Source organism: Parasteatoda tepidariorum, chromosome 11 (assembly GCF_982258835.1).
Source record: "Parasteatoda tepidariorum strain Cologne lab strain chromosome 11, Ptep-v5.0, whole genome shotgun sequence".
Lineage (NCBI taxonomy): Eukaryota > Metazoa > Arthropoda > Arachnida > Araneae > Theridiidae > Parasteatoda > Parasteatoda tepidariorum.
Window position 1 is genome coordinate 2,636,549 of NC_141765.1, and position 24,126 is coordinate 2,660,674.

A 24,126-nucleotide genomic window follows, 5' to 3' on the forward strand; every position below is an offset into this window, starting at 1 on the left:
GTGAACACTCAATTAAACACACAATGTTTTTATATGCTTCTACTTTTAAGTTATTGCATTTATAATTGATTAAAATGAAATGAAAGAAATCTATTTTATTACGTAAGAAGATTCATTGGATGATAATTGAATATGAATTAAACTTTTTACCCATCATTTTGCTTTTTATATCATCATAAATTTTTTTGCATGAAATGATAGTTATTGTTTTATTACAATATATGTAGATAAAATACAAGAAATTACTATTGCTAATATCAGCAGAGTAACACAAATGCTCATGACACATGTTCTCTAAATAAAAATTGTTATCAACAACATACAGTAAATTTGTTAAAGCATTTGAAATTAAAAGCTACAATGAGCTCTAATAAAGGCAAGTTAGTGAAAAAAAATCGCCGAGATAACTAAAATAAAGATGTGATACCGGCAAGGGCGGCATTAAAGTTTTCTAATGAACCAAGTGTAAGGTGAGTTAAGGGTAGTATATCGGCAAATAAGGCAAAGAAATTCGCTTAAGCTCCTGAAATAAATGTGCGATAGCGGCAAAGACGGCATAGACGTTTTCTAATCAACCTATAGTTAAGGTGGTTTAACGGCAAGCGAGGCAACAGTGTGTGCCAGTGAGCGTATTTAGCTTTGATAAAAAGGCAAAAAGACATCATGAAGGAGCACTAAAAGCCTTTATGGCAATTTTCTCTTTTTTCTGTAAAATGAAATTAGTTTTCCTGTATTTCACAGGCAAAAATGGCTAAGCAATCCAAGGCAGCAAAGTAGTTCCGGTCCTTCAACGACTGCCAGAAGTTTTGCTTGAAATGCCATCATTAGCCCTCATTTTGGGCCAGATTTCACTTTATCAACGGAACCAATACGGCAATGAAAAGCCTGCCGTATCGGAAATTTTTCACTTTTGGTGAGTCGACATTGTCCCTTTACTAGCCCAAAACTTGTGTGCTTGTTGGGTATGTTATATCGCTATGTCCCAAAATCTAACAGACGATTTATCATGATATAAAATTTCTTACATCTCCCAATTCTAGTTAATAGTTAAGTTAACGGTAAGTGAAATAATATTTTAACTAGTAAAGCTAACATTGTTTCAAAATAATAATGCTCTCCTGAAATAATTTGGACAGCGGCATCTTTTGATCTTTTCATCTGGACCACACAGGTTATGAGACCCCTCAAGTTGAAATGACATCTTAAATGCTCTCAATGCTTCTTCCCACTAATAATTTCTTTAATTTTCTTATCGATTTGAAGACTGTATTTAATACTACTGGGGTAAAAAAGAGAACAGAAGCATAATCTTTAATGTGTTCATTTAAATGAAACATCAATTCAGACACTTTATAGCCGATCAATTGTGAATAATCAACTCCATATGTCTTCATGGCTAACAGGTATACATTGCTTTTTTTTCTGGGAATCCTGGGAGGTTTACTTTCAAGAAGGTATTAACCACGTTTCCCATCAAATGATAGGTAGGTGTAAGGGGATGTAAACCTAAAAATTGAAACCGACTGAGGACTGAAAGCTCCTACTCAGTTATCAGTAGCTATATCTGGAATTATGTATTTATATCAAACTTTTTTATATTTCTTGAAGTTTAAATAAATATCCTTGTAGATAGTTATTGTAGATTATTTAATTATTTCTATATCTTCGAAAATATTCTAAATACAATTTACAGTATTAAACTTCGTTATTAAGGTACCATTTCCGTTGGCGGACAACTCTCATAAACGGACAATTTTTTCGGTCCCAAGAATGTCCGTTTAGCGGAGGTTTTACTGTACATATATATATATAAAATTTATAAGTCATGAAATATGTTATAATCGAAATTTTTTCAATTATAATGAAACTATGTGTTGCAGAATAGTTTCAAACTGTTTAATTAAATTTTTCTTCTCCGACTAGAAAAATATAATTTTGTATAAATCTTTGCATATAATTAATAACAATTATATTGCATTTATATTATCAAAAAGTTTAACATTAATATTTTAATAATATTAAATAATGACCCATTCTTAAATTGCTATTAACAAATTAAGATATTAATATTGATGTGTAGTTATTACTTTTTTCAGTATACATTACTGCCTTCTTTAATTTCTCTTATAAATTTAAAAGTGACAATGTCATGAGTTAACACAGAACTTCAAAAATATGTTTTAAATATATTAAGGATTTTTACTTGTAAAGATAATTTAAAATTAAAATTTCTCTTATCAATTTAACTTTTAAAATCTTTTATGCTATTGCTATGCTATATATATAAACAATTTACTAACCACACCACTGATAAAAAAGTCAACTTGAAACTATGTAATTTGTCTTTTTAATCAGTGAATGTAAAGAATATCTTTTCTTTTATTATTGTAGTGATTTAAAACAAGTTTATTTTTATTTATTTACTTTTTATAAAAAGGAAGGAAATATCTTATTTCAAAACGAAATTTGAAAGAAAAAAATAGCCTCTGTTAATCCTTTTTTCTAAATATTGTATTTCTGCAAAAAATTTAATTATCTTATTTTTATTTTTTACAGGAAATTATAGTTTGTTATCTTGATGAATGCCACAGAAACCGAAGTAGACATAGTCGTATCAAGCTATTACGGTAAATTTTTGTAAATAAATATATAGAGAGAGTATCTGAAAAGTATGGATACCCTAATATCTTGTGCATAGGATTATTAAAAATCTACGAATACACGTGTGAAACATTTTCAAAAATTACATTAAATCTTTCCAAACTCGAACCCCCACCCTCACCCCTTGAAAGTAGGGCGGGTGTAACTTCAAAATCTGAAATAAGATCGAGTCTCTTTTTTATTGCAGATTTGTTATCTTCTAAATTGAAGTCTTTTTGATTCCAGTTACTTTTATTTATTTATTATTTTTTGTGATTTTTAATTATGAAATTTTTCTTTAGAACTAACATAAGTCAAAATAAAAAGCAGCAGAGTGGCAAATCCATTCAAGATTTTCAACTCCTTTCTATTTGCATTTTAATTGTGTCATGTTATACTTTTTAAAACACTTTTATGAGATAACTTTGAACCACTTTTAAGCAATATATTCATTTACATACACGAGAATATTTTTCTTTTACATTATGGGATGACAGTGTAATTTTACCTTTAATAAGACAAGGTAAGAAAAAGAAAATATCCATATTTATCTAAATATAAAAAAGGTATAAATGAGCTGTTTTTATTTGTTATTAATGAATTAATAATAAATTATAATGAAAGAATATTAATAATGAAATATTATTTATTAAAGTATTAATTTCACTATACATATTTTTAATTAATTACAGTTATTAATTCATTATAATCATACCTATTTAAAAATTATTCTAATCTTACTATAATACCCCAATAATAAAATTAAATTTGGGAATAAAAATATTTCTGGATTAAATATAACATAGCCCATATTATTCACTTATATAAACAGACTTTTAAAAAGATGCACATATGTATACAGTTTTGGAAATTAATATTATATTGATTTCACATAAAGATTAAAATGCAAAATTACATAATTCAGATTTGAAGAGGGTGAAATAATTAGGGAAAAAAAGAAGAAAGAAATTAAAAATTAGACTTAACTTGTTTTTATTGATTTTATGTTCTGTCTGCTATTTAACATCTTGAAATAAATTATCTGGATATTTAAGTCTTATAAATAAAAATGTTCCTAAGATCAAAATGACTTTTGTAACCATAAATTCTTTTGTTGATTTAATATTTCATTGATATAATAACAATTTTGTTGTTGTTTAAAAACAAACAAAAATTCAACTTGGTTGATGAATGGAAAGATCACAATTATTGATTTCATCCTCCAAGAAAAAGAATTGCCCATTAAGAAGGAAATTATAAAATTTAGAATGACTAATAATTTAAATCCCACCTTTGAATACACAAAATTAATGAATACATTTATCAAGCTATTAGGAAACACTTTGCATCAATTAAATTTCGTATGGCTTCTAACATTTTTTAAAGATATTTCCTTTAGTGCATGTGTTAATGCATTGTATTAATTATTTCAGAGAGAATTATCTATTTACTTGTGCTTGTTTGAAATGTGAAAGCCAAATCTCAGATGCTGATACTACAAGTGAAAGTGATGGAGATCAATAAATCTAACTTCTCATTATATTTCAAATTTTTATTCTAATGTTATTACAGTTTGTAGACTATCGTTTGAGAGCAATAAAAGTAATTTTGTTTTATTCTTTTGTCATATTTTAATTAAAAGCTCACTTATACAGTCTGTACAGGGTGCGTTCTGAAAGTAATGCACATGATTTTATTGCGACGCGACTATCGATCGCAGCGCACTCAGATTGATCTAAAAATGTGGTGGGGGATTTGTCCTTCCAAACGCGCCTGGTTTCTGATCGCTCCAATCAGTAGGAGCGGTAGGACGTGTCTTTGTGCAAAGTCTTTTTTCGATCCAGTCACACCGTGATGGAGTGTTCGCTGGAACAGCGGTACGGGATACAGTTTTGCTTGCGGTTTGGAAAGAATGCTACAAAAACTCATCGCAAGGTTTAAAAAAACTTTTAAGGTGAAATGCATTTCGAGATCTCAGTGTGGAATGTGGCACAAGGCCTTCAAAGAGGGTCGGGAGAAGGTCACCGATGAGCCTCATTCTGAACGCACTACAACAGCTCGAACCGATGAAAACGTCCAGCGTGTGCATGAAGTTTTGAAGTCAGACCGTCGGTTAAGCATTCAGGCAATCGCTAACACCCTGTACTTGTCAAAATGTGCGGTACATAGGATTGTGACGAAGGATTTGCAAATACGAAAGGTCTGTGCGAAGCTTATGCCGAAGGTGTTGACGGAAGAGCAAAAACTACCTGATCCAAAGTAAGGCCCCCTTGGTGCCCCAGCCTCCCTATAGCCGTGTGACTTTTTTTTTTGTTCCCCCGACTGAAAAGAGAGCTAAAGGGAAAGCACTGGGAGTCGGTGGAGAACATCCAAGTTCATATTACAAGGTTCCTGAGAGGCATTCCTGTCGAGGAGTTCCAGAGTGCCTTCCAGGTGGGGCAGAATCGTCTCCGCAAGTGTATTGATGCACAAGGGAACTATTTTGAAGAATTTTAACCATTTGTACCCATAGGATGAATAAATCTATTTTTCCCTGAAAATGCGCATTACTTTCAGAACTTTCAGATTATGTAGGAACACCAGAAAGTTAATTTTTCTCTACTCATTTTTATATTCATCTGGAGGTGCCAAAGACATTATATGATTAAAGTGAATTTTTTTCTGAAATTTATTCTGAAATGACCAGTCAAATACCAGAAGAGATACTTGTCTGACATTGTATATTTTTTGAATTTCACTAGGGTAATTATAAAATAGTTTTTACTAAAAATATTTACAATCATGCAAGTGCATTATACATTCATGAAGGCCAAAAGTGATTTTCTAAATTCAAATATGGTTGAAATTTGAAATTATAATAATTATTATGATTAAATTTCGGTTGTTTTTCTAAATTAATATTTCAAGTTTCTACTGATCTGAATGACGATACCCTGAGGAAAATTAAGGAATTAGGGTGGGAGGTACTGCTTCACCCACCTCACTAGCTACATATTGCATCGTCAGATTTCCAATTACTCCTACGTCTACAAAAAATTTTAAAATTTAGATTACCTTAAGACATCTTACAACGCCCGGTGACTGAGAGCTAGCTCTTCGCACTCCCGTGCCACTGGTTCTGGGTTTGATCCCCAGGCCGGACAAGGTTGACTCAGCCTTTCATCCCTTCAGTGGGTCGATAAATGAGTACCAAACCTGCTTGGGAACTAAACACTGGGGGTTCCGCATTCGACTGACCAACCAACCGGAACATCTGCTCCTGCACCCCAGAGCCCAAGGTCAAGAAAACTGAGATGGGCACAGTAGGCCTTGGCCCTCTGTGAACTGTCGTGCCACTGAGTTTAGTTTTTTAAGACATCTTGCTTAAAAACCAGTTTTATTTTCATCAGTCAGTCTTAAAAATTTTTTAGGTAGTAAGAAACAACTTTTAATGTACATTTCTTTAAATATTTATCTTTTTCTTCATATACAGTCACGTTAATAACACTTTAAAAAAATCACATTTGCAATTACCGTATAATAAAATTATTTTGTTATAGCATTGTTTTTTTATTACCAAGGACAATTCTAGTTTTGAGATTTATTGTGCTTAGTATTTATTCTTTTTATTAATTTTTCATACTGACAATGTAACTTCTATTCTCTTCTTTTTTTAAAAAAATATTATTTATGCCGAAATATTATTTAGAGTAACTCAGAAAAAAATATACGCTCAAAATGCATCTCAACAATATCTCACAACTACCCTACCTAACATATTTATTAAATAAGTCAAAAGTTAAGAATTTATTCTAATGAAAATAAGGTAAGTTTTATTTCTGTTTCTTTTTCAAAGTTCACAAAAAAAGACAATAACAAAATTTTTGAAACTTGAAGAGACTTTATCATTTTATAATAATCAATTATAATACTTATCAGTGCTTTTCGCAATCAAAGTTAGCTTCTCATTGATCAAGCCATTTTAATGTTATTCAAAGTGCTAACAATTAATTTAAATATTTTATTAGCTTTTAATGATAAATATTATTATTAGTTGTAACTGACAATGTGTAAATCAATGAATTCATTTTATATCTAAGGCATTCTGTGTTCTATTTCCAAAATAAATAATAAATATATGAATTACTCAAGAATATCTAATTTTCATGATACAGAGTTGGAAAAACAGAAAATCTAACTTCAAAAGATATTGTTTGCAAATGAACGCTGTGATAAATTATTAATACATTAGGGTTAGGCACTATTTGTTGTGCTTAGAAATATTTTAAGAAGCTGTTTGACTTTGTTTCACCACAGGCTATCTATACTAACCATTTGCTACCCCAGACAGTGGTTTTTTTCAACTTTTGTTCTTTTTTTTCTTCTTTTTTACTCTGGGAATTATATTTATGAAAGTTGCATTGTGAAGTATTGCACACCTTTTAAATCACAGAAGGAAAAAAGAAAAATCAAACATCCAAAGCAATTTTTTTCCATCATTGATTTGAAAAAGAGTAATACAACACTGAGAAAAATCAGTCTCAGATGAATCATTTTTTTACTAAGATCATATAATTTTTCATTTCAAAAATAGAATGGTTATGATACAGCTTGAACATAAATGAATAGTTATTTTTAATTAAAGAAAAATTTCAATATAATTCTTAGAAGAGAGATTAAGGAGTATTGTAAAAAAATCAGAAAGAAATACAAGATACTAAAAAATAGGTAAAAAAAGAGAAAAGAAAAACGGATACTGGAAAAATTTACATTCATTCATAGCCACTAAAGGGTGTAGTTACGAAGGTTTATGAATAAAATGTTAACTAAGCTCTGTTGATTCCACTTCATTGATAGAATTCATTGATATCCTATCCTTTGATATTGTTTATTTGCATATTTTTTTTATCTTTTAGTAGATATCTTTTAATGTTGTTAGTTTAGTAAATATTATATATAATGTTTAATATATAATATCTATAATGATATTTCTTATATTTTTGCTGCCACTTTTTTTAAAAAGAAGGATAAGTATCATTAAATTAAATTTAGGACAGATGAAATGTCTCGATACACTGAATGGAAGTTTCTTATATACACTCATGGATTTCCTCTTCATACTCACTAATGTTCATTATTACCAAAAGATTACTACGCAATCTCATATGGTTTGAAGCACGCTCCATTCACTACAATATTTTGTGCTATTTTAGCTCTAAAACTGTCGAATCTAAACAACAACAAAAATTTTAAAAAATCTTTTTTTTGCCAAAGAACAAAAAATAGCAATAGTAGTTGGATAATTTCCTACTTCCAGCTTGAATTCCTGATTTGTCATCTTTTGTATGCACAATGAAAATTATTTAGTTCTTGAGAAATATATATCAATTGTCCGAATACACAGGAATCATAATGAGAATTCAAATTCATGATCAACTACTATCGCGATTATAAATAGTTTTACTACTCAGTGTATACAAAAACATGATTGCATCTCTTGACATGATCTACAAATATTTTGTTGCGAGAACAATAATAGTACTATTTATGCTACAACAGTACTACTATTTTTGCACGTAGAGTGAAACATTAACTTCCATGTTATTCTAGAATTATTTCTATTTTGTTAAAAAACTGAATGCATATTCATTTGCATCGGTACTATCAAAAGAAAAAAGTTTAAAATTTTTTATAAGTATAATATAAACTTAGCAGATTTTATAATTTCTGAAATTAGTTTTTAAAACAAATCAGAACATTTACATCAAAAATTTATTATAAGCATAATATAAACTTAGCAGATTTTATAATCTCTAAAATTAGTTTTTAAAATAAATCAGAACATAGGTCACACATATATTTAATACATTTTGTTTTTTAATTACTTATTTACTTATTATTTTAAATTTATTTGGAAAAAATATCTAATTGTGAAAACAGTTAAATTCTTATTGTAAAAACAACAGTTAAATACATAGATTAAAATATTTTTTTTAGAAATATAGGTTTTAACAACAAATTACACTAATCGCCAAAACTGACAATAAAGTAAGCTATTAGTGGTGTTACAAATGGATAGATAAATATAGGACCTTTTTTGTCACAGTCAAAGCATAATATTTATAACGATTACGAAATAAATCAAAACAGAAAACTATGATAAATAAACTGTTTCTACTTAATTATTTATCCTCACTATTTATATTATTAGGTGTAAATGTAATATTTAAAAACAAATATATATATATTTTTTATAATTAATGAAATTTTATACCTTAGGACAAAGAAAAACCAACATAAGAATAAATTCAACAATTTTAGAATTTTTAATAAATATTTTGAAAACAAAACTCGTTAATTATTTGTTCCATCTTACTTTACCTGTTTTTGTAAAAATAAACATTTTTTACAACTAGGTATTACTGAATTTGAAACTGATTTAGTAAATAGATTTAAAAATAAATCATCTGCAATTCTTGAGTTCTTGTAGAAAGTATTTCAAGAGAATATTGCGCGAAAGAAAAAGCTTGACGAAGTCCACGTATGGAAGAATGTAACAAATTCCCCATAACAGGAAAGCATTTACTGTATCGTATTATTGTATTCCACCGAAATCATTATTTTTAAACAGGCTGTCAACAAGTAAATCAATATTGTAAAACCTCTACAAGAAGGGTACTGCTGTGTTCATGAAAGGGTAATAATATACAACATAATACAGCTCTTGACACTTATGACTAAACTAGTTAAACTCCCCCCCCCCCTTTTGTGCATCAAAGAAAGAGAAATATTTCTGCATTTTTAGTGAAAATATGAGCTAGCGCATTATGTGTTAGCGAACATATTACTATGATTATTACACATTCTATACAAAAACAACGGAAATTTGTTATGTAGAAAGATTTAAGTTTTTTTTCCATTGAAAATTTCATATAGCAATTAATTACCTCCAACAATTTCTAGAATCTATCTTAGTGACTGTTTTCTTATGCTCATCACCTAAAATGCCACCGGGTAAAATTTACACGACCTGATTATAACATATGGTACCGTTTGAAATAATTACGCTAATTGATGCTTTACTAATTTACATTATATATATATATATATATATATATATATATTACGTGTGCACAAGTCTTTATTTAGCCCATTGTGAAGGGCATTTTGGTTTTGCTTTCCATTGCGCTTTTTTGGTTGTTTTGTTTTTGTAAAGTTTGTCCCCGTTGTTCTTAATCGAGCCAACATATGAACTTTTATTTTGGAAATTTTTTTCTAGTTATTTAATCGTAAATGTATTCTTTGGATAGAATTTGAATCTTTGTAGCACAGAAATTGCAGCACAAAATAATGACCAATGTTAGAAAAAAGGCTGTTTTTATAATGCTAAATAATCTTATTTGCTCATTGAGATACTTGACTCAAGGCACAAAAAGTATAATGTAAACATAAATTTTGAGTATTTTTGATCCAAAATTTAAATTTGAAAGGAGTGAAACATGTTTAAATTTGAATCACACAATATTTCTTCGAAACCTTAAAAGGATTAAAAGAAACAAATAATTATCAAGAAAAAAATTATTCAACAATCAATCACAAGAATCATTCTCGGCAACAAAGGTAAATTTTCACTTTAAAGCCTTTTTTTTTTAAATATTGACTCCTATTTTGTAATATTTGATCTAAAACAATATTTCAAAAAAGACTCATTCTTTCATTAGTTCTTTTTAAGTTATTAGTTCCTTCACTAAAGAGAAGTAATGATGCAATGAGGGATTGAAAAAAAGAATGTAATGCGGAACAAAAAATTAAAAAAAGATAAATCAATAATAATTGTAAGTCATGAAAATATTTACTAATACAAGATTTCAAAACTATGGCAATGGAAATATTTTTTTAATGTTAAAGCTTAACCGAAATATTACAGTTTACGAGAATTTTCACTTCTGCGATATCATTGAAAAGAAGGGAAAAAATAAAATTCGTTTATTATTCGCCAAAAGTGCTTAACTTCCCTTCTTGGGAAACATGCAGTTTTGAGATAATCAGCAATTTGATAACACCTGTTGCTCCTTCTCCCCAAACTAATAATTTTGAGAGTTAAAGGGAACGACTTTAGTCGCCCCTTCCTGTCTCTTAACTATGGGCGAGTTCAAATTAAAAAACGCCTTTCTGAAGATTCCCTGAAAAGTCTGAAGTTGCTCCTTCTCCCCAAACTAATGATTTTGAGAGTTAAAGGGAACGACTTTAGTTGCCTCTTCCTGTCTCTTAACTATGGGCGAGTTCAAGTTAAAAAACGCCTTTCTGAAAAGTCCCGTATTGAAAGCCACAAATACAACGATATTGTCGGAATCATAGGGTTAAGAAAAAAATATTGATGCAACGTGTTGAAGAAGAAGAAAAAAACTTTTTTTTGCTCAAAAAAGTCGCTTTTCATGAAAACTTAGATTTTGAAAAAAAGAGAAAAAGTTTTTCCCGGAAATGTGTTAAGAATCGATCGAATTTCAGAAGAAAAATTCAACTAAACGAAGGAAAAATGACGCTCATTAAATTTGTACAAAAGCACAGTTTTGTAGAATGCTTATGTTTATTAAATTTATGACACAATGACTGACAGCCATGAGTTTTATTTTTACACAGATGTTTATTTTCTAGACTGGAAATAAATCAAGAAATTTTAAATTATAAGTTGAATCTAATTTAAAATATGTTTATAATTGTAGATGTTTATTTGTCTGAGAAATATTTTTTAGTTAAAAGAAGAACAAAAAACATGCTGCTAATGCTTGGAAAGTCACTCAGTTTTGCAAACATATCACGCTTTACTGGGAGAGCCGGGGAAACCAGGTATTTGTGGCATTCCTGGAACTTGAGGCATTCCCGGTAATTCCGGCATTCCTGGAATTTGAGGCATTCCTGGTAATTCTGGCATTCCTGGAATTTGAGGCATTCCGGGTAATTCTGGCATTCCTGGAATTTGAGGCATTCCAGGTAATTCTGGCATTCCGGGAATTTGTGGCATACCTGGAATTTCTGGAAATCCTGGAATTTGTCGTTTTTCCATTTTTCTTGATTTTTTATGGAATATAAAGGGAGTTCCAGGAAATCCGGGGATTTGTGGCATTCCTGGAATTTGTGGCATCCCAGGTAGTTCTGGCATTCCTGGAATTTGTGGCATTCCAGGTAGTTCTGGCATTCCTGGGATTTGGGGCATTCCCGGTAGTTCTGGCATTCCAGGGATTTGAGGCATTCCTGGAATTTCTGGAAATCCTGGAATTTGTCGTTTTTGTGGTTTATCTCCTTCGGACTTGTTTTGTGATGGAGTTCCTGGCAAACCTGGTATTTGAGGCATTCCTGGTATTTGAGGCATTCCTGGTATTTGAGGCATTCCAGGGATTTGAGGCATTCCCGGGAGCTCTGGCATTCCTGGTAATTCTGGCATTCCTGGTAATTCTGGCATTCCTGGGATTTGAGGCATTCCTGGTAGCTCTGGCATTCCGGGGATTTGAGGCATTCCTGGAATTTCTGGAAAACCAGGAATTTGTCGTTTTTGTGGTTTATCTCCTTCGGACTTGTTTTGTGATGGAGTTCCTGGCAAACCTGGTATTTGAGGCATTCCAGGGATTTGAGGCATTCCCGGGAGCTCTGGCATTCCTGGAATTTGAGGCATTCCTGGTAATTCTGGCATTCCAGGGATTTGAGGCATTCCTGGTAGCTCTGGCATTCCTGGGATTTGAGGCATTCCTGGAATTTCTGGAAAACCAGGAATTTGTCGTTTTTGTGGTTTATCTCCTTCGGACTTGTTTTGTGATGGAGTTCCTGGCAAACCTGGTATTTGAGGCATTCCTGGTATTTGAGGCATTCCTGGTATTTGAGGCATTCCCGGGAGTTCTGGCATTCCTGGAATTTGAGGCATTCCTGGTAATTCTGGCATTCCTGGTAATTCTGGCATTCCCGGAATTTGAGGCATTCCTGGTAGCTCTGGCATTCCTGGAATCTGCGGCATTCCTGGAATTTCTGGAAAACCAGGGATTTGTCGTTTTTGTGGTTTATCTCCTTCGGACTTGTTTTGTGATGGAGTTCCTGGCAAACCTGGTATTTGAGGCATTCCTGGTATTTGAGGCATTCCTGGTATTTGAGGCATTCCCGGAAATTCCGGCATACCTGGTATTTGAGGCATTCCTGGTAATTCTGGCATTCCCGGGATTTGAGGCATTCCTGGTATTTCTGGCATTCCCGGAATTTGTGGCATTCCAGGTATTTCTGGAAAGCCTGGTATACCTTGCCGCTTTTCTCGATTGTCATCTATATATGGAAAGCAAATTTATATAATTTTTGTCGAAACAATTTGTAAACATGTGCAATATGCATGCTTAAATTTTATTAAGGAAGAAAATGATAAGGAAAACTAGATCATAAGATCTAACTTAATTTCAGACATTTGTTTCTAATTCCTTCATTTTTCTAGGAAATAACTTTTCCCACCGAGAACGATATTTATTACATTTTAAAGCATTAAAAAATTGTTGAGAAAAAAAAAAACATGATTAAAAGCATTCAAATGATATTTTGGGCACACTAGAAATAGATGACATTTTTTAAAGAATTAGTATTAATTCATAGATTCGCACTTTTTATATAAATTAAAAACTAATTTTAAGGAATAACTAAAATTGCCGGGTTTTTCCCCTGCAATTGTTTTTTATTTACATTGTTTTTAATTTAAATTGTTCTTTATTCTTAGTATTTTTCTTTATCTATCACATTTGATTTATTTCTCTTATTTAATTCCATCAGACGTAATGATAGTCGCACAAATCAATATTTCAGAATATTTTGCTGAGAGTATGAACTGATTGACATTAATGTTGAAGCTGCGTTAGATGGGAGAATTAAATTTTTAGTCACTTTAAACAGCATTCACTCTAAGAAGTATATTTCTTACTAACTTGGATGATAACTTCCATCCGATTGGGTTAGAATCTTTTTTCGTAAGGCTAACAGTGAGAATTTTTCTTCTTTGCCTTGTTGTTATCCTCTATGCAACGTAAACACAACTTAGTTTCATTCAGTAAAACCACTTTGAAGGTAAGTTGATCCCAATTTTTTCTCCAATAATTTTTTTTTTTTTTTGGGGGGGGATTGAAGCAGTATAAATGTAGAGATAATAAATAAAATGGAGATAAAAGGGGAGATTTAATAGCACTTTAGAAGTTTTCAGATTAAAAAAAAAACGTTAATGATTAATTGGCACAAAACAATAATAAATCGTGCTGTAGTTAATGAAAAATGAATAATAATCTCATTTTATTATTTATTTCCAGTCACTTTTTACACTAAATTTAGGTAAAAGTATAAGAATTTTTTGAGGGACCTTTTCTTTATTTCTTATTAGTAATAATGCAGACAGTAGAAGTTAACTGCAGAACTTAATTAAAATATATACCTAAACGAACAATTTAAGAACTTTAGAGTAATTTTTATATATATATTTAAGGTTCAAATTCATAAATATGTATGATATAGTAACAAAAAAAAATATCGATCCAGGGATGACGAAACCAAATTGCATTGTTGTGTCTGACAAAATATCCTATGAAATTTAATTGCTGAAATAGGACGAAAGAGTTACATCTTTTGCACCTTAGACAGTGTGTTTCGTAATGATCACCCTACATATGTATTTTTCGAATCCTTGCCAAAAATGCGTTAAGAAAGCGTGCTCGTGCGTCTTTTCAAATTAATGTTTGAACGATAAAAAAACAAAAACGCTATCAAAATCAAAGGAATTATTACGAAGAAGGGTTAAAAACTTCCTTAATTGCAGGAAGAAACAGATAGGAGTTGAAAGCCAGTTATTAGGAACACATTCTAGTTTCATTAAGAAATCATGCTAGTTTTCGCTCCGCTTTCTTCACTAGTGATTAGTCAGATTTTGCTAACATTTTTTTTTTCATCTCTTGAATAATAGTACTTCTTTTACTTCATTTTTGACAAGGATTCCGATAACATATATTTTCAGGGTGGTGATCATGGAACATTGTGCATCAAAGTTCCATTTCGAAATCTTATTTTACGCATGCATTGCTCTCATGACGAGGGTGCTGAGAAAATAAGAAATGATAATCGTATGTAAAAGCCGTTTGTTGTTTTTTTGTTGGGATTAATCATCATAAAAGAAAGTAGTGAAAAAGTGTTTTAACAAAACGGTGCAAATGTGTGTGTGTTTTTTTTCCTTAATGCATATTTATGTGAAAAAAGACTATTCTCTCGAATTGAAGAAACTTTTGAACGAGAAAACCTCTAAAAATTGCAAAATTATTCATACTTAATTCTTGTATTCAAAATTAGTAGTTATTTTGTGCTTTTCTTGGAGCATTTGTAGTGTAAAAATAAAGAAATTGCGTAAATGCTGTGAATTTTGTAAGGCAAACTTTATATACTTTGCAAATAATACTGATTTTGTTTCACAAAAATGTAATTATTTTTCAATTAGGAGAAAAAAACCTTACCCTTTGATATCGCAGCCAGAACTGTGCTGATTCCCAACACTAATATAAATAAAGATTCCTTCATTTTTTCTGAAAAAAAAATTAGCATCTATCAACCCAATTCGCAAAAATATTTTTGCTAATTTATTTAAACACATACATATTAAAATGCTTTACTTACTAATTCGGAACTTTATTGTAAATGTTTGGAAGCGACTAAATTAAAATAAAACTTACCTTTTATTTTCATATAACACTTAGGGGGAACTATTATGTAAAAGAGAAATACTCACTTTTTGTTTATTTCGCTTAGAAATCTGAACTACAAGGGATGGAAATTTCATTAAACCTGGCACAAAATATATTTTTTAAAATAAATTATAGACTTGAACAAGTAGGTTTAAATAATTTCTCTAAAACTAAAAGCGTGTATTGTAATAATGTCTGTATACGCATCTCATTATGGCATAGTGTTTAAGGCAGTGAACTAGCATTGCGTAGCTATCTTATGTGGCTGCTATTAGATTCGTAGATGAGAATGAAAGGGAGGGCAATACTGAGCCATGAAGTTTGTCAAAATTCTCATTTTTGTATTTTTTCCCCCGACTTTTGTAAAACTTTCAGGGTACTGAGAGAGCATTTTTTGGCATCTCTCTCTCAATAGAAACGGTTTTGATTTTATGGCTTCCGGAGCCCCAGATTTCTCTCCTCATGGTGTCGCTTATTATGATAACTTTGCATCTCTCTAAAAATAAGTTAGACTTTTTCTGGTTATTACATAATTAGCACATTCTTTCCGTTCATAAACATAGTTCAAAAAAACTTTCTTGGCCATTTTATTAAAAAAATACCATTTTAAACTTATAAAAATATTTTACCAGTTGGCGAAAATGACACTATAAATACTTTATTTTAAAAAGTTCAGTTTTAACTTTAATTATTAAGAAAAACATCTATCGACACTTTTTTATCTACATAATCTTTGATAACTATAACTTGGGTTAAATTTAGAATCCTGATTTTAAAATATTCCGTTAATAGCAATTTGTTCATACTTAATCATTAAGAAACATCAACCTTAAGCGCTAATTACTGAAACAAAATAATAATTTAGGTTCATAATGATATTTGAAATTTTGCAATTGCTTATAGATATTTAAATTTAAGATATTATTATTTATAGATATTTAATTTTAAGAGAATATAATTTAAAAAAAAACATAAATATTTAGAATAACTACATTAAAAAATATGTTATGAAATTAGGAAAATTTTAACAAAATACTATATATTTTATTTATACTTTTTATTTACGCTTTAATTTTCTTTGACTTCATCCATTTTTAATTTTTTCGCCTGCTTTTCTTTTTGAAGTAACGAGGCGGTTTCTATTTAGATGGTGAATTTTTATAAAAGTTCTTATTGATGGAATAAACGTATTGCTGTTTTATATTAACTGTGTCATTTCGTTTGCAATTCGTTGAATCCATTCTTTACATAGTTGCTCATTTACTTTAGGGAACACGTGGAAAATTATGTTTTTTCCTTTTGTGTTTCTATCAGAATTTTTGCAAGTTGCAATCGCGCAAACTGGCATTTCATTAATAGTTTTAAATTTTTGCAAATTCACTGCAATAAAGTGAGGAAAATCATTTTATAAAACAACAAATGTCTTGGAATATGTCACAAAAAGGAATGCTCCAATATTAGTTAGAGCAAGTTAGACCGAAGGCTTCGTTCTTGAAGTAAAAGTGCGAGCTTCGGTCCACAGTGACGTCACTGGAGAAAATCGGAGGTTTGGCGAGGCGAGAGTTTCGTCAAAGGAGTGAACCAGCCCTTTGGTACCACCCCCTGAAGAAGTCAGTTTCGGTAGCCGTATTTTTATTTCCATTGTTTTCTTTATTGCTTCAATTATTCTTTCTTATGAAAGCTGCTTTGCCCGTTTCTTTCAAAGGAAGTTCTGTTATTATAGATTTAAATATTTTGTATTCTTTTTCTTAATTAATTGTAGGTAATTTTCTAACTCAGAAAATTTTCATGACCAAACATAAAAAAGGAAAGAAAAAATTAATAAAACAAACCAAGAATTATAAATAAAAAATTAATTGCATGTAGAGCAGGTTTGAACATTGCATGTAAAAGGTCAAATAGAGTTTTTGCATTTCTAAACATCATAAAGCGTACAGCTCGTTTACTATTTGTCACATCGACCACACATTTTTCATGCTAAAATTATTATTTTTCCAGTTTTTATGGGATAGATATTGATTTAAAGATTTCTGGTTGATAATTTTCGAAGATATGTTATATCGCTATATCCGAAAGCCTAACAGACGATATATCATAATATAAAATTTATTACATCGTAGTTAAGAGTATCCGTAGTTAAGAGTACCTATCAGTTTAGAGTTAAGTTAACGGTAAGTGAAATAATGTTTCAACTAGTAAAGCTAACATTGTTATCTTTACAATGCTTATGACAAAATTTTTCGTTGTTAAACAATATTTGAAATTTTTTTTTGTATAATTGCATGGCAACTTTTATGCTTTTTCTGCAATAAACTATCAGTTGTTTTTTTATATACTATTCGATGTCTTTGTAAGTGCACTTCGTGTTTCAATAAAATATTTGATGAATGCGTTTATATATATATGCCAAATTTATGCTGTGATATTTTTTCCTGTTTAATAAATTTGATTTAAAGTTTTTGACTACCATTAAAAGAAGTTTCAGTTACAAATGTTTCCTAACTGATAATCCGGAAATACTTCTTTTCAAAAAAATGCGAAATAAGGACCGCATGAAGTTCTTAGCGTATTTTAAACACAAGATAAAGTATGCAAAGGAAAATCTATCAATGTAAAGTATGTTTTCATAAAAACCTACCCTCAAAAAAATTACGTTTACTTAGCATTTATTTTAAATTAATCACGTGCCATATCTTTCCAGAATAATATTGGGACACAACGCTTGATTAAAGGGCATAAAAAATGGTAAACTGTAAATGATAATTTTAAAAGAATAAAAATCGCAGATAATTAGAAATTTTTTTAAAAAAAAGTACTTTATGTTAAATTAAATGATAAAGTTTGCTAAACGTTTAAGTTTATTATTGGGATATTACATTTGTTAAGTTATGTATTTTTTTTAAACTCTTATTATTGATACAAAAATATAATCTAAAATTTTTTTGCGTATTAATCTAGAAGTTTAACATGAACAGTTTTGTAAAATAAATTCTTTTTAACACATGTAAACTGAATTTAATCATGAAAGAACCTACGAGGAAAAAAAGAAAATGTTTATGGACGTACTAAATATTTAAGCAAATAGTTCTAAACAAATCAATTGTTCTTTTGAAAGCTTATAAAATAATTCTCACTCAAATGAGTTCTAAGCAATTGAATCAGAAAAGAGTTACCTGGTACAGGATATTCCGATCTGAGCAGATGTTATTCCAATCTGAGCTGATACCTTGAGATGATATTCCAATGCGAAAGGTCTCATATTTATACTAAATTGTAATTTGGTCTAAATCTAATTTCGGTAATAGGAAGCCGTTAAAGAATGGCGGCTACCAGCATAGATTTGAGAAACATATTTGAAGACTATCATCTGCTTTTCAGCTATTAACACATATTATGGAATTAATGTAATATTTATGATGATTAATATAATATCAGGGATGTGAACTGAAAAGAGTTCACTTACCTTTAAAACTTGAGAATTTTTTAAAATGAATTTTTAAAATCGGATATTTATAATATAGACAATCGGATATATAGTATAGTAAAAATTTGAAACAACTTATAAGCTTCTGCAGCTATGCAAAGTACCATCTCTTATAAAAATTTAAGGTTGATTTGAGGTATTTTTGAGGTATCGAGGTTTTTTTGCGGTATATTTAAGGTTGCTGAGAAATCAGCAGTAAAAATTATACCTCGTAAAGGTTGAAATTAAGGTGTACGAGGTTGTTTTATATACAATTCAGCTTGTTTTGAGGTTGTTTAAAATTCACTTTAAATCAACCAGACTGATAAGGTGATTTTTAAGGTATACCAGGTTGATTTTCTTATACTTGTAACAAAAGAGGTATTTTTTAGGTATAAAATTTTTTACCTTATTTCAACTAAAGAGAGTGAGGTATTTATTAAGGTATATGAAGTCATTTTATTTATACCTAAGCTTATTTTGAGGTTGTTTTAAAATCACTTCATATCAACCACACTGATGAGGTAGTTTCTAAGGTATACCAGTTTCTTACACTTGTCACTTTTCTTACACTTGTAACAAAAGAGGTATTTATGAGGAATAAAAAAATCAACCTTATTTCAACTAACGAGAGTGAGGTATTTACGAGGTATTAAAAAAAAAACCTTTTTTCTACTAAAGAGAGTGAGGTATTTATTGAGGTGTATGAAGTCATTTTATTTATACCTAAACTTATGTTAAGTTGTTTAAAGTACACTTCATATTAACTAGCTCACTTCCCAGAGTTCCGTACGAGCCAGCAAATGGCGTGTGTGTTGACAATTGAAAGTTTATTCGCAATTCAGTAAGTGTGTTTGACATTTATTAATTTAGTTTTACCACTTTTAATCAAATATGCTTCAATTTTCGAACTTAAATTTTTTAATTTTTGCTTTAAAAACGCGTCCTGATCTTAAATAATTTAAGTTGGAGGATATTCTTAGAGGCTATTGGTGTAGGCTTAGCAATAAGCGAGAACAATCGAAATATTTCTCATCGCTGTTTAGGGTAACTCTACTAGTGAATCGTTACAGCAGGTTACGCAAAGTATATTTTATTGTTTGTAATTTATTCAAATATAACTATTCTTTTTATTTTTCTTAAATGTATATGTTTTAATGTAGCAGTATGCAAGCTGATTAATTGAGTAAAATGTTCATAATTTCTCTTATAAATAAATCATTGAAAATTTTTTAAAATTAAAATAGCAATTTTGCTTTGAAATTCTACTATAGCTGTATGCTTATCGTTTGCTTGGATATCAGTTTCAAAGTTTATATTGTTGTTTATGAGTGATAATATGTATAATAACACTGCATTTTAAATCTGATTAGCATGCAATTTCTTTTTGTAATACATATATATATCGGGTTGTTCGGAAAGTAATTTCGTTTTTCCGACAGAATATTTAATTGTATTTTTTCGTACTCATCTTCACACTTAAGCAGCATTATCATTATATTTTTTGAGAGCTGATATAGCAAGGCTTGTGTGTGAAAAAGTTCAATTAATTCTACGCTGTAGTTCTTGGGTGGTGCCCTTTTAAATATGGAAAGCAATAAACAGAATTTTCGTCATATTTCACTTTTTTACTATAGAAAAGGTAAAAACGTTGTTCATGCCAGAAAGAAATTTACCGATGTGTATGAATAAGATGTGTTGACAGTACGCCAGTACCAGAATTGATTTGCAAAATTTCGATCCGGCAATTTTGATGTCGAAGAATCGAAGATGCACCACTTTCTGGAAGGCCCGCTAAAGCTGATAAAGACACGATAAAGGCATTAGTTGATGCAAATCGGCGAATAACAACACGTGAGATCAGTGAGAGGTTAAATTTATTAAATTCAACTGTTTATGATAACTTGAAAGGCCTGGGTTTAACCTCGAAGCTCGATATATGGGTTCCCCATGTTCTCACGGAGAGAAATTTGTGTCGTCGCGTTGACGTCTGTGATTCGCTTCTCAAACGTCATGAAAATGATCCATTTTTGGAGCGCATCATTACTGGGGACGAAAAATGGGTTGTCTATAACAATGTCAAACTCAAGAAATCGTGAAACAGAAAAGATGAACCGGCTCAAAGCATTTCGAAAGCCAATATCCATCAAAAAAAGGTGATGCTGTCTGGTTGGTGGGATTTTAAAGGAATAGTTTTTTTTTTTTACCGGATAACACAACACTTAATTCGGAAGTCTACTGTCGTTAGCTGGACAAACTGAACGATGCTCTTGAACAGAAAAGGCCAGAATTAATCAAAAGAAAAGGTATAGTGTTCCACCAAGATAATGCGAGACCTCATACAAGTTTGGTCACTCGCTAAAAGCTTTTACAGCTTGAATGGGATATCCCATTCAAGCCACCATATCATTCCCACACCCACCATATTCTCCAAATCTGGCACCTTCCGATTATTATTTGTTCCGGTCACTACAAAATTTTTTGGACTGCGAAACCTTTACTTCAAATGAAGAGGTCAAAAATCACCTAGATCAGTTTTTTGCCAGCAAAGACCAAAACTTTTATGAGCGTGGAATCATGCTACTACCAGAAAGATGGCGAAAGGTGTTGGACCAGAATGACCAATAAATAATTTAATAAAATATTTATTCATTACACGAAAATTGTCTCTCATTTCCCCCCCAAAAAACGAAATTACTTTCCGAACAACCCAATAATATATGTATATATATATATATATATATATATATATATATATATATATATATATATATATATATATATATATATATATATATATATATATATATATATATATATATATATATATATATATATATATATATATATATATATATATATATATATATATATATATATATATTAATGGTGGTGATTACGGAGCAACCTACAAACCAAAATAATTTATTTTTGTGTTGTAAACCTTTTTAATATCACCATTTTATTTAAAATTGCAAATGAAATAATCTAAATTATTTTCAAATAAAATATTTGTATTTTTTAAAAATCTTAACAAAACATTTTTAATAGTCTCCTTTTAGAGAAAATAGTAATTTAAATTGCAATACATGTTTCATAACTTTGTATAAAATCTGGATACAGCACGTATTTTAAAACATTAAGCAAAATTAAGAACAGCAAAACATCTGGAGCAAAATCTTTTTATTAAAAATAGGAAAAAACTAGTAAAGGAGCAGTAAAAGTAAATTTTTTTTTCTTTTTCTTTTTTTTTTTTACAGAGCTTGCTTATCCACAGTTCCCTGATATTGCTGAGATGACCTAGAGGCTGTAAATAGCACATGTGCAGCAGCGAAGAAGAAGTGACTAGCAAGCTACTGCACAGCCTTCCCCTAGGAAATAGCTCTGAATTTATACCAAAAAGAGAAAGAAATCTCACCTAATAAACTACAGAATTTATGTAATTGTTGATAATAATAGTTTGTTAGATATTTGATAATTGAAAACTAGTAACTGTACTAGCTCACTTCTTCATGTTTGATCATAAAACTGCTATTTTCATTTCATGTTATTTTTTCGCAATTTACCCACGTTAGTTATTTACTAAGTAGATTGTTATTACTTATTAGAATACTGAGCAGAATTAAATTAAATCCGATTTCAAGTTAATATGACAATTTGTTTCAAGGTTATGAGCATTTTTATGCAGCTGTTTATAGTTCACTACTTCAAAAATTAGCGACTTTCGGAAATCTTAAATTTTTTAGAAATAAGTCAGTATAGTTTCTTATGCAATTTTAAGGTTGAATGGAATAAAATCAATTGCAAATAATAAACATTTATTGTTGAAAGTAATATACATTTTTTTTAAATTTCATCCTATGGGATGATTTTTTATAATAAAACAGATGTTTGTTACAGCTAACTATTAGTTTTATTTTGCTCGGTATTATAAGTTATATAGGAGATATTGTACTCAACTTATTTTAAAAGTATTATTTCAAATCATTCTCTCTCAGACATTTTCCTCACATAAAATTACTCACAACTTTAAAATAAATGCTCCTTATCAGCTTGTAATTTGTTCTATTCGATTGAGTGTAAAAAAAGAATAAAAATTGGCACATAACTTTAAAATTTTAATTTATTAAACGATTGTTGATTTTTGATTATGTAGATTAAAAATATTAAAATAACTATTTTTTAAGGAACTCTGATGTGATGGAGAATAACTGAAGTCCTTTTCAGAATCAGCGTCAAATGACAGAAAGTTTAAAAATATAGACTAGGTTTATTGAGTTTAAAGATTTCTAAGAAAAAAAGAACGAAAATCTAATTATCAAACTTACAAGTACCATAATGATACCAGATGTATAGAAAAATAAAAAGCGTTAAAATTGAATAAAAGGATTGGAATTATATATTTGAATTTCTGTAAATGTTGTTAATGGTAGTACTCTCTGCGTATTTTATTTTGTGGCTGTGGTACCTGTCATGCTTTTTAGCTACGAGGATTGAACAGAAATGTCAGAAGAGTAGTACTATTTATCTGAAAAAGAAAATTAATTTCATCCAGTTAATTTAAATCATAAAAAAAATTTCTAATATTTTAAAACCTGCCACTATTATTGTAAATATGACTTTCTTACTAATTCATTTTTTCGTCTTCTAGGTTCCAATAATTACAAGTTTCAACAGGTAGACGGAAGCAGTATTTAAAATAATTTTGTTGGTTTGTAAAAAAATGAAATATTAGTTTTAAATAAAAGTAATTTGAATTTCAGCTGACTAATTATTTAAATTTGTAGTTTTATGGCTTTAGAAATTCAAGCACCTTAGACAACTATCTTCTAAAAATATGAGTTCCCATAAATAATTTTTACTAATTGTAGAATTTGTATAAGTGTTATTTTAAGATGATTCAATTCAATCTATTAAAATTACAGAGGAATTATGCACATGAAACTTTTTTTTATAGCTAAACTAGATGGTCCTTATAACACCTCACCTTCGTAAGTACTAAAAAAAAACAGCTTTAGGTTGAGCTACATAAGCCTGAAGTGTAAAATGTCGCATCTCTTGAATGATAAATTAATACTTCTAAAAATACAAAAAATATATACTTGAGGTTACGAAATAATAACCTAAGGTAGAACATGGAACACATGACGTTAATAAAAAATAACCTTTCCAAGTGTTGAAAATACACTTCAGGTTGATTTATAACAACCAGAAGTGTAAAATGGCACACTTTAGGTAGAAAAATATATACCTCTACAAGCATAAAATTAGATACCTGAGGCTGAAAATAATCACCTGAGGTAG

The 24,126-nt window shown here is 29.8% G+C and overlaps 2 protein-coding genes across 3 annotated transcripts in view; one reads left to right on the forward strand and one right to left on the reverse strand.

Moving 5' to 3' along the window:
• The window catches only part of LOC107452560 (protein-lysine N-trimethyltransferase SMYD5), a 125,495-nt gene extending 121,239 nt beyond the window's left edge, over positions 1 to 4,256 (forward strand). Inside the window, exons 11-12 of one of the 2 annotated variants that reach the window (XM_043050579.3) lie at positions 2,557 to 2,627; positions 4,074 to 4,256. In XM_043050579.3, coding sequence (XP_042906513.2) covers positions 2,557 to 2,627; positions 4,074 to 4,164 — 162 coding nt within the window. In that variant the 3' untranslated portion in view covers positions 4,165 to 4,256. The other variant, XM_087154795.1, reaches the window with a different exon arrangement.
• Positions 4,257 to 11,253: 6,997 nt separating this feature from the next.
• On the reverse strand, positions 11,254 to 18,611 carry LOC107455545 (uncharacterized). Its single transcript, XM_043050580.3, has 3 exons — positions 18,533 to 18,611; positions 15,132 to 15,200; positions 11,254 to 12,924 (listed from the first exon to the last, which is right to left on the reverse strand). The coding sequence occupies exons 2-3, from the start codon at positions 15,193 to 15,195 to the stop codon at positions 11,435 to 11,437; spliced, it is 1,554 nt and encodes a 517-aa protein (XP_042906514.2). The 5' UTR covers positions 15,196 to 15,200; positions 18,533 to 18,611; the 3' UTR covers positions 11,254 to 11,434.
• Between the last annotated feature and the right edge of the window lie 5,515 nt (positions 18,612 to 24,126).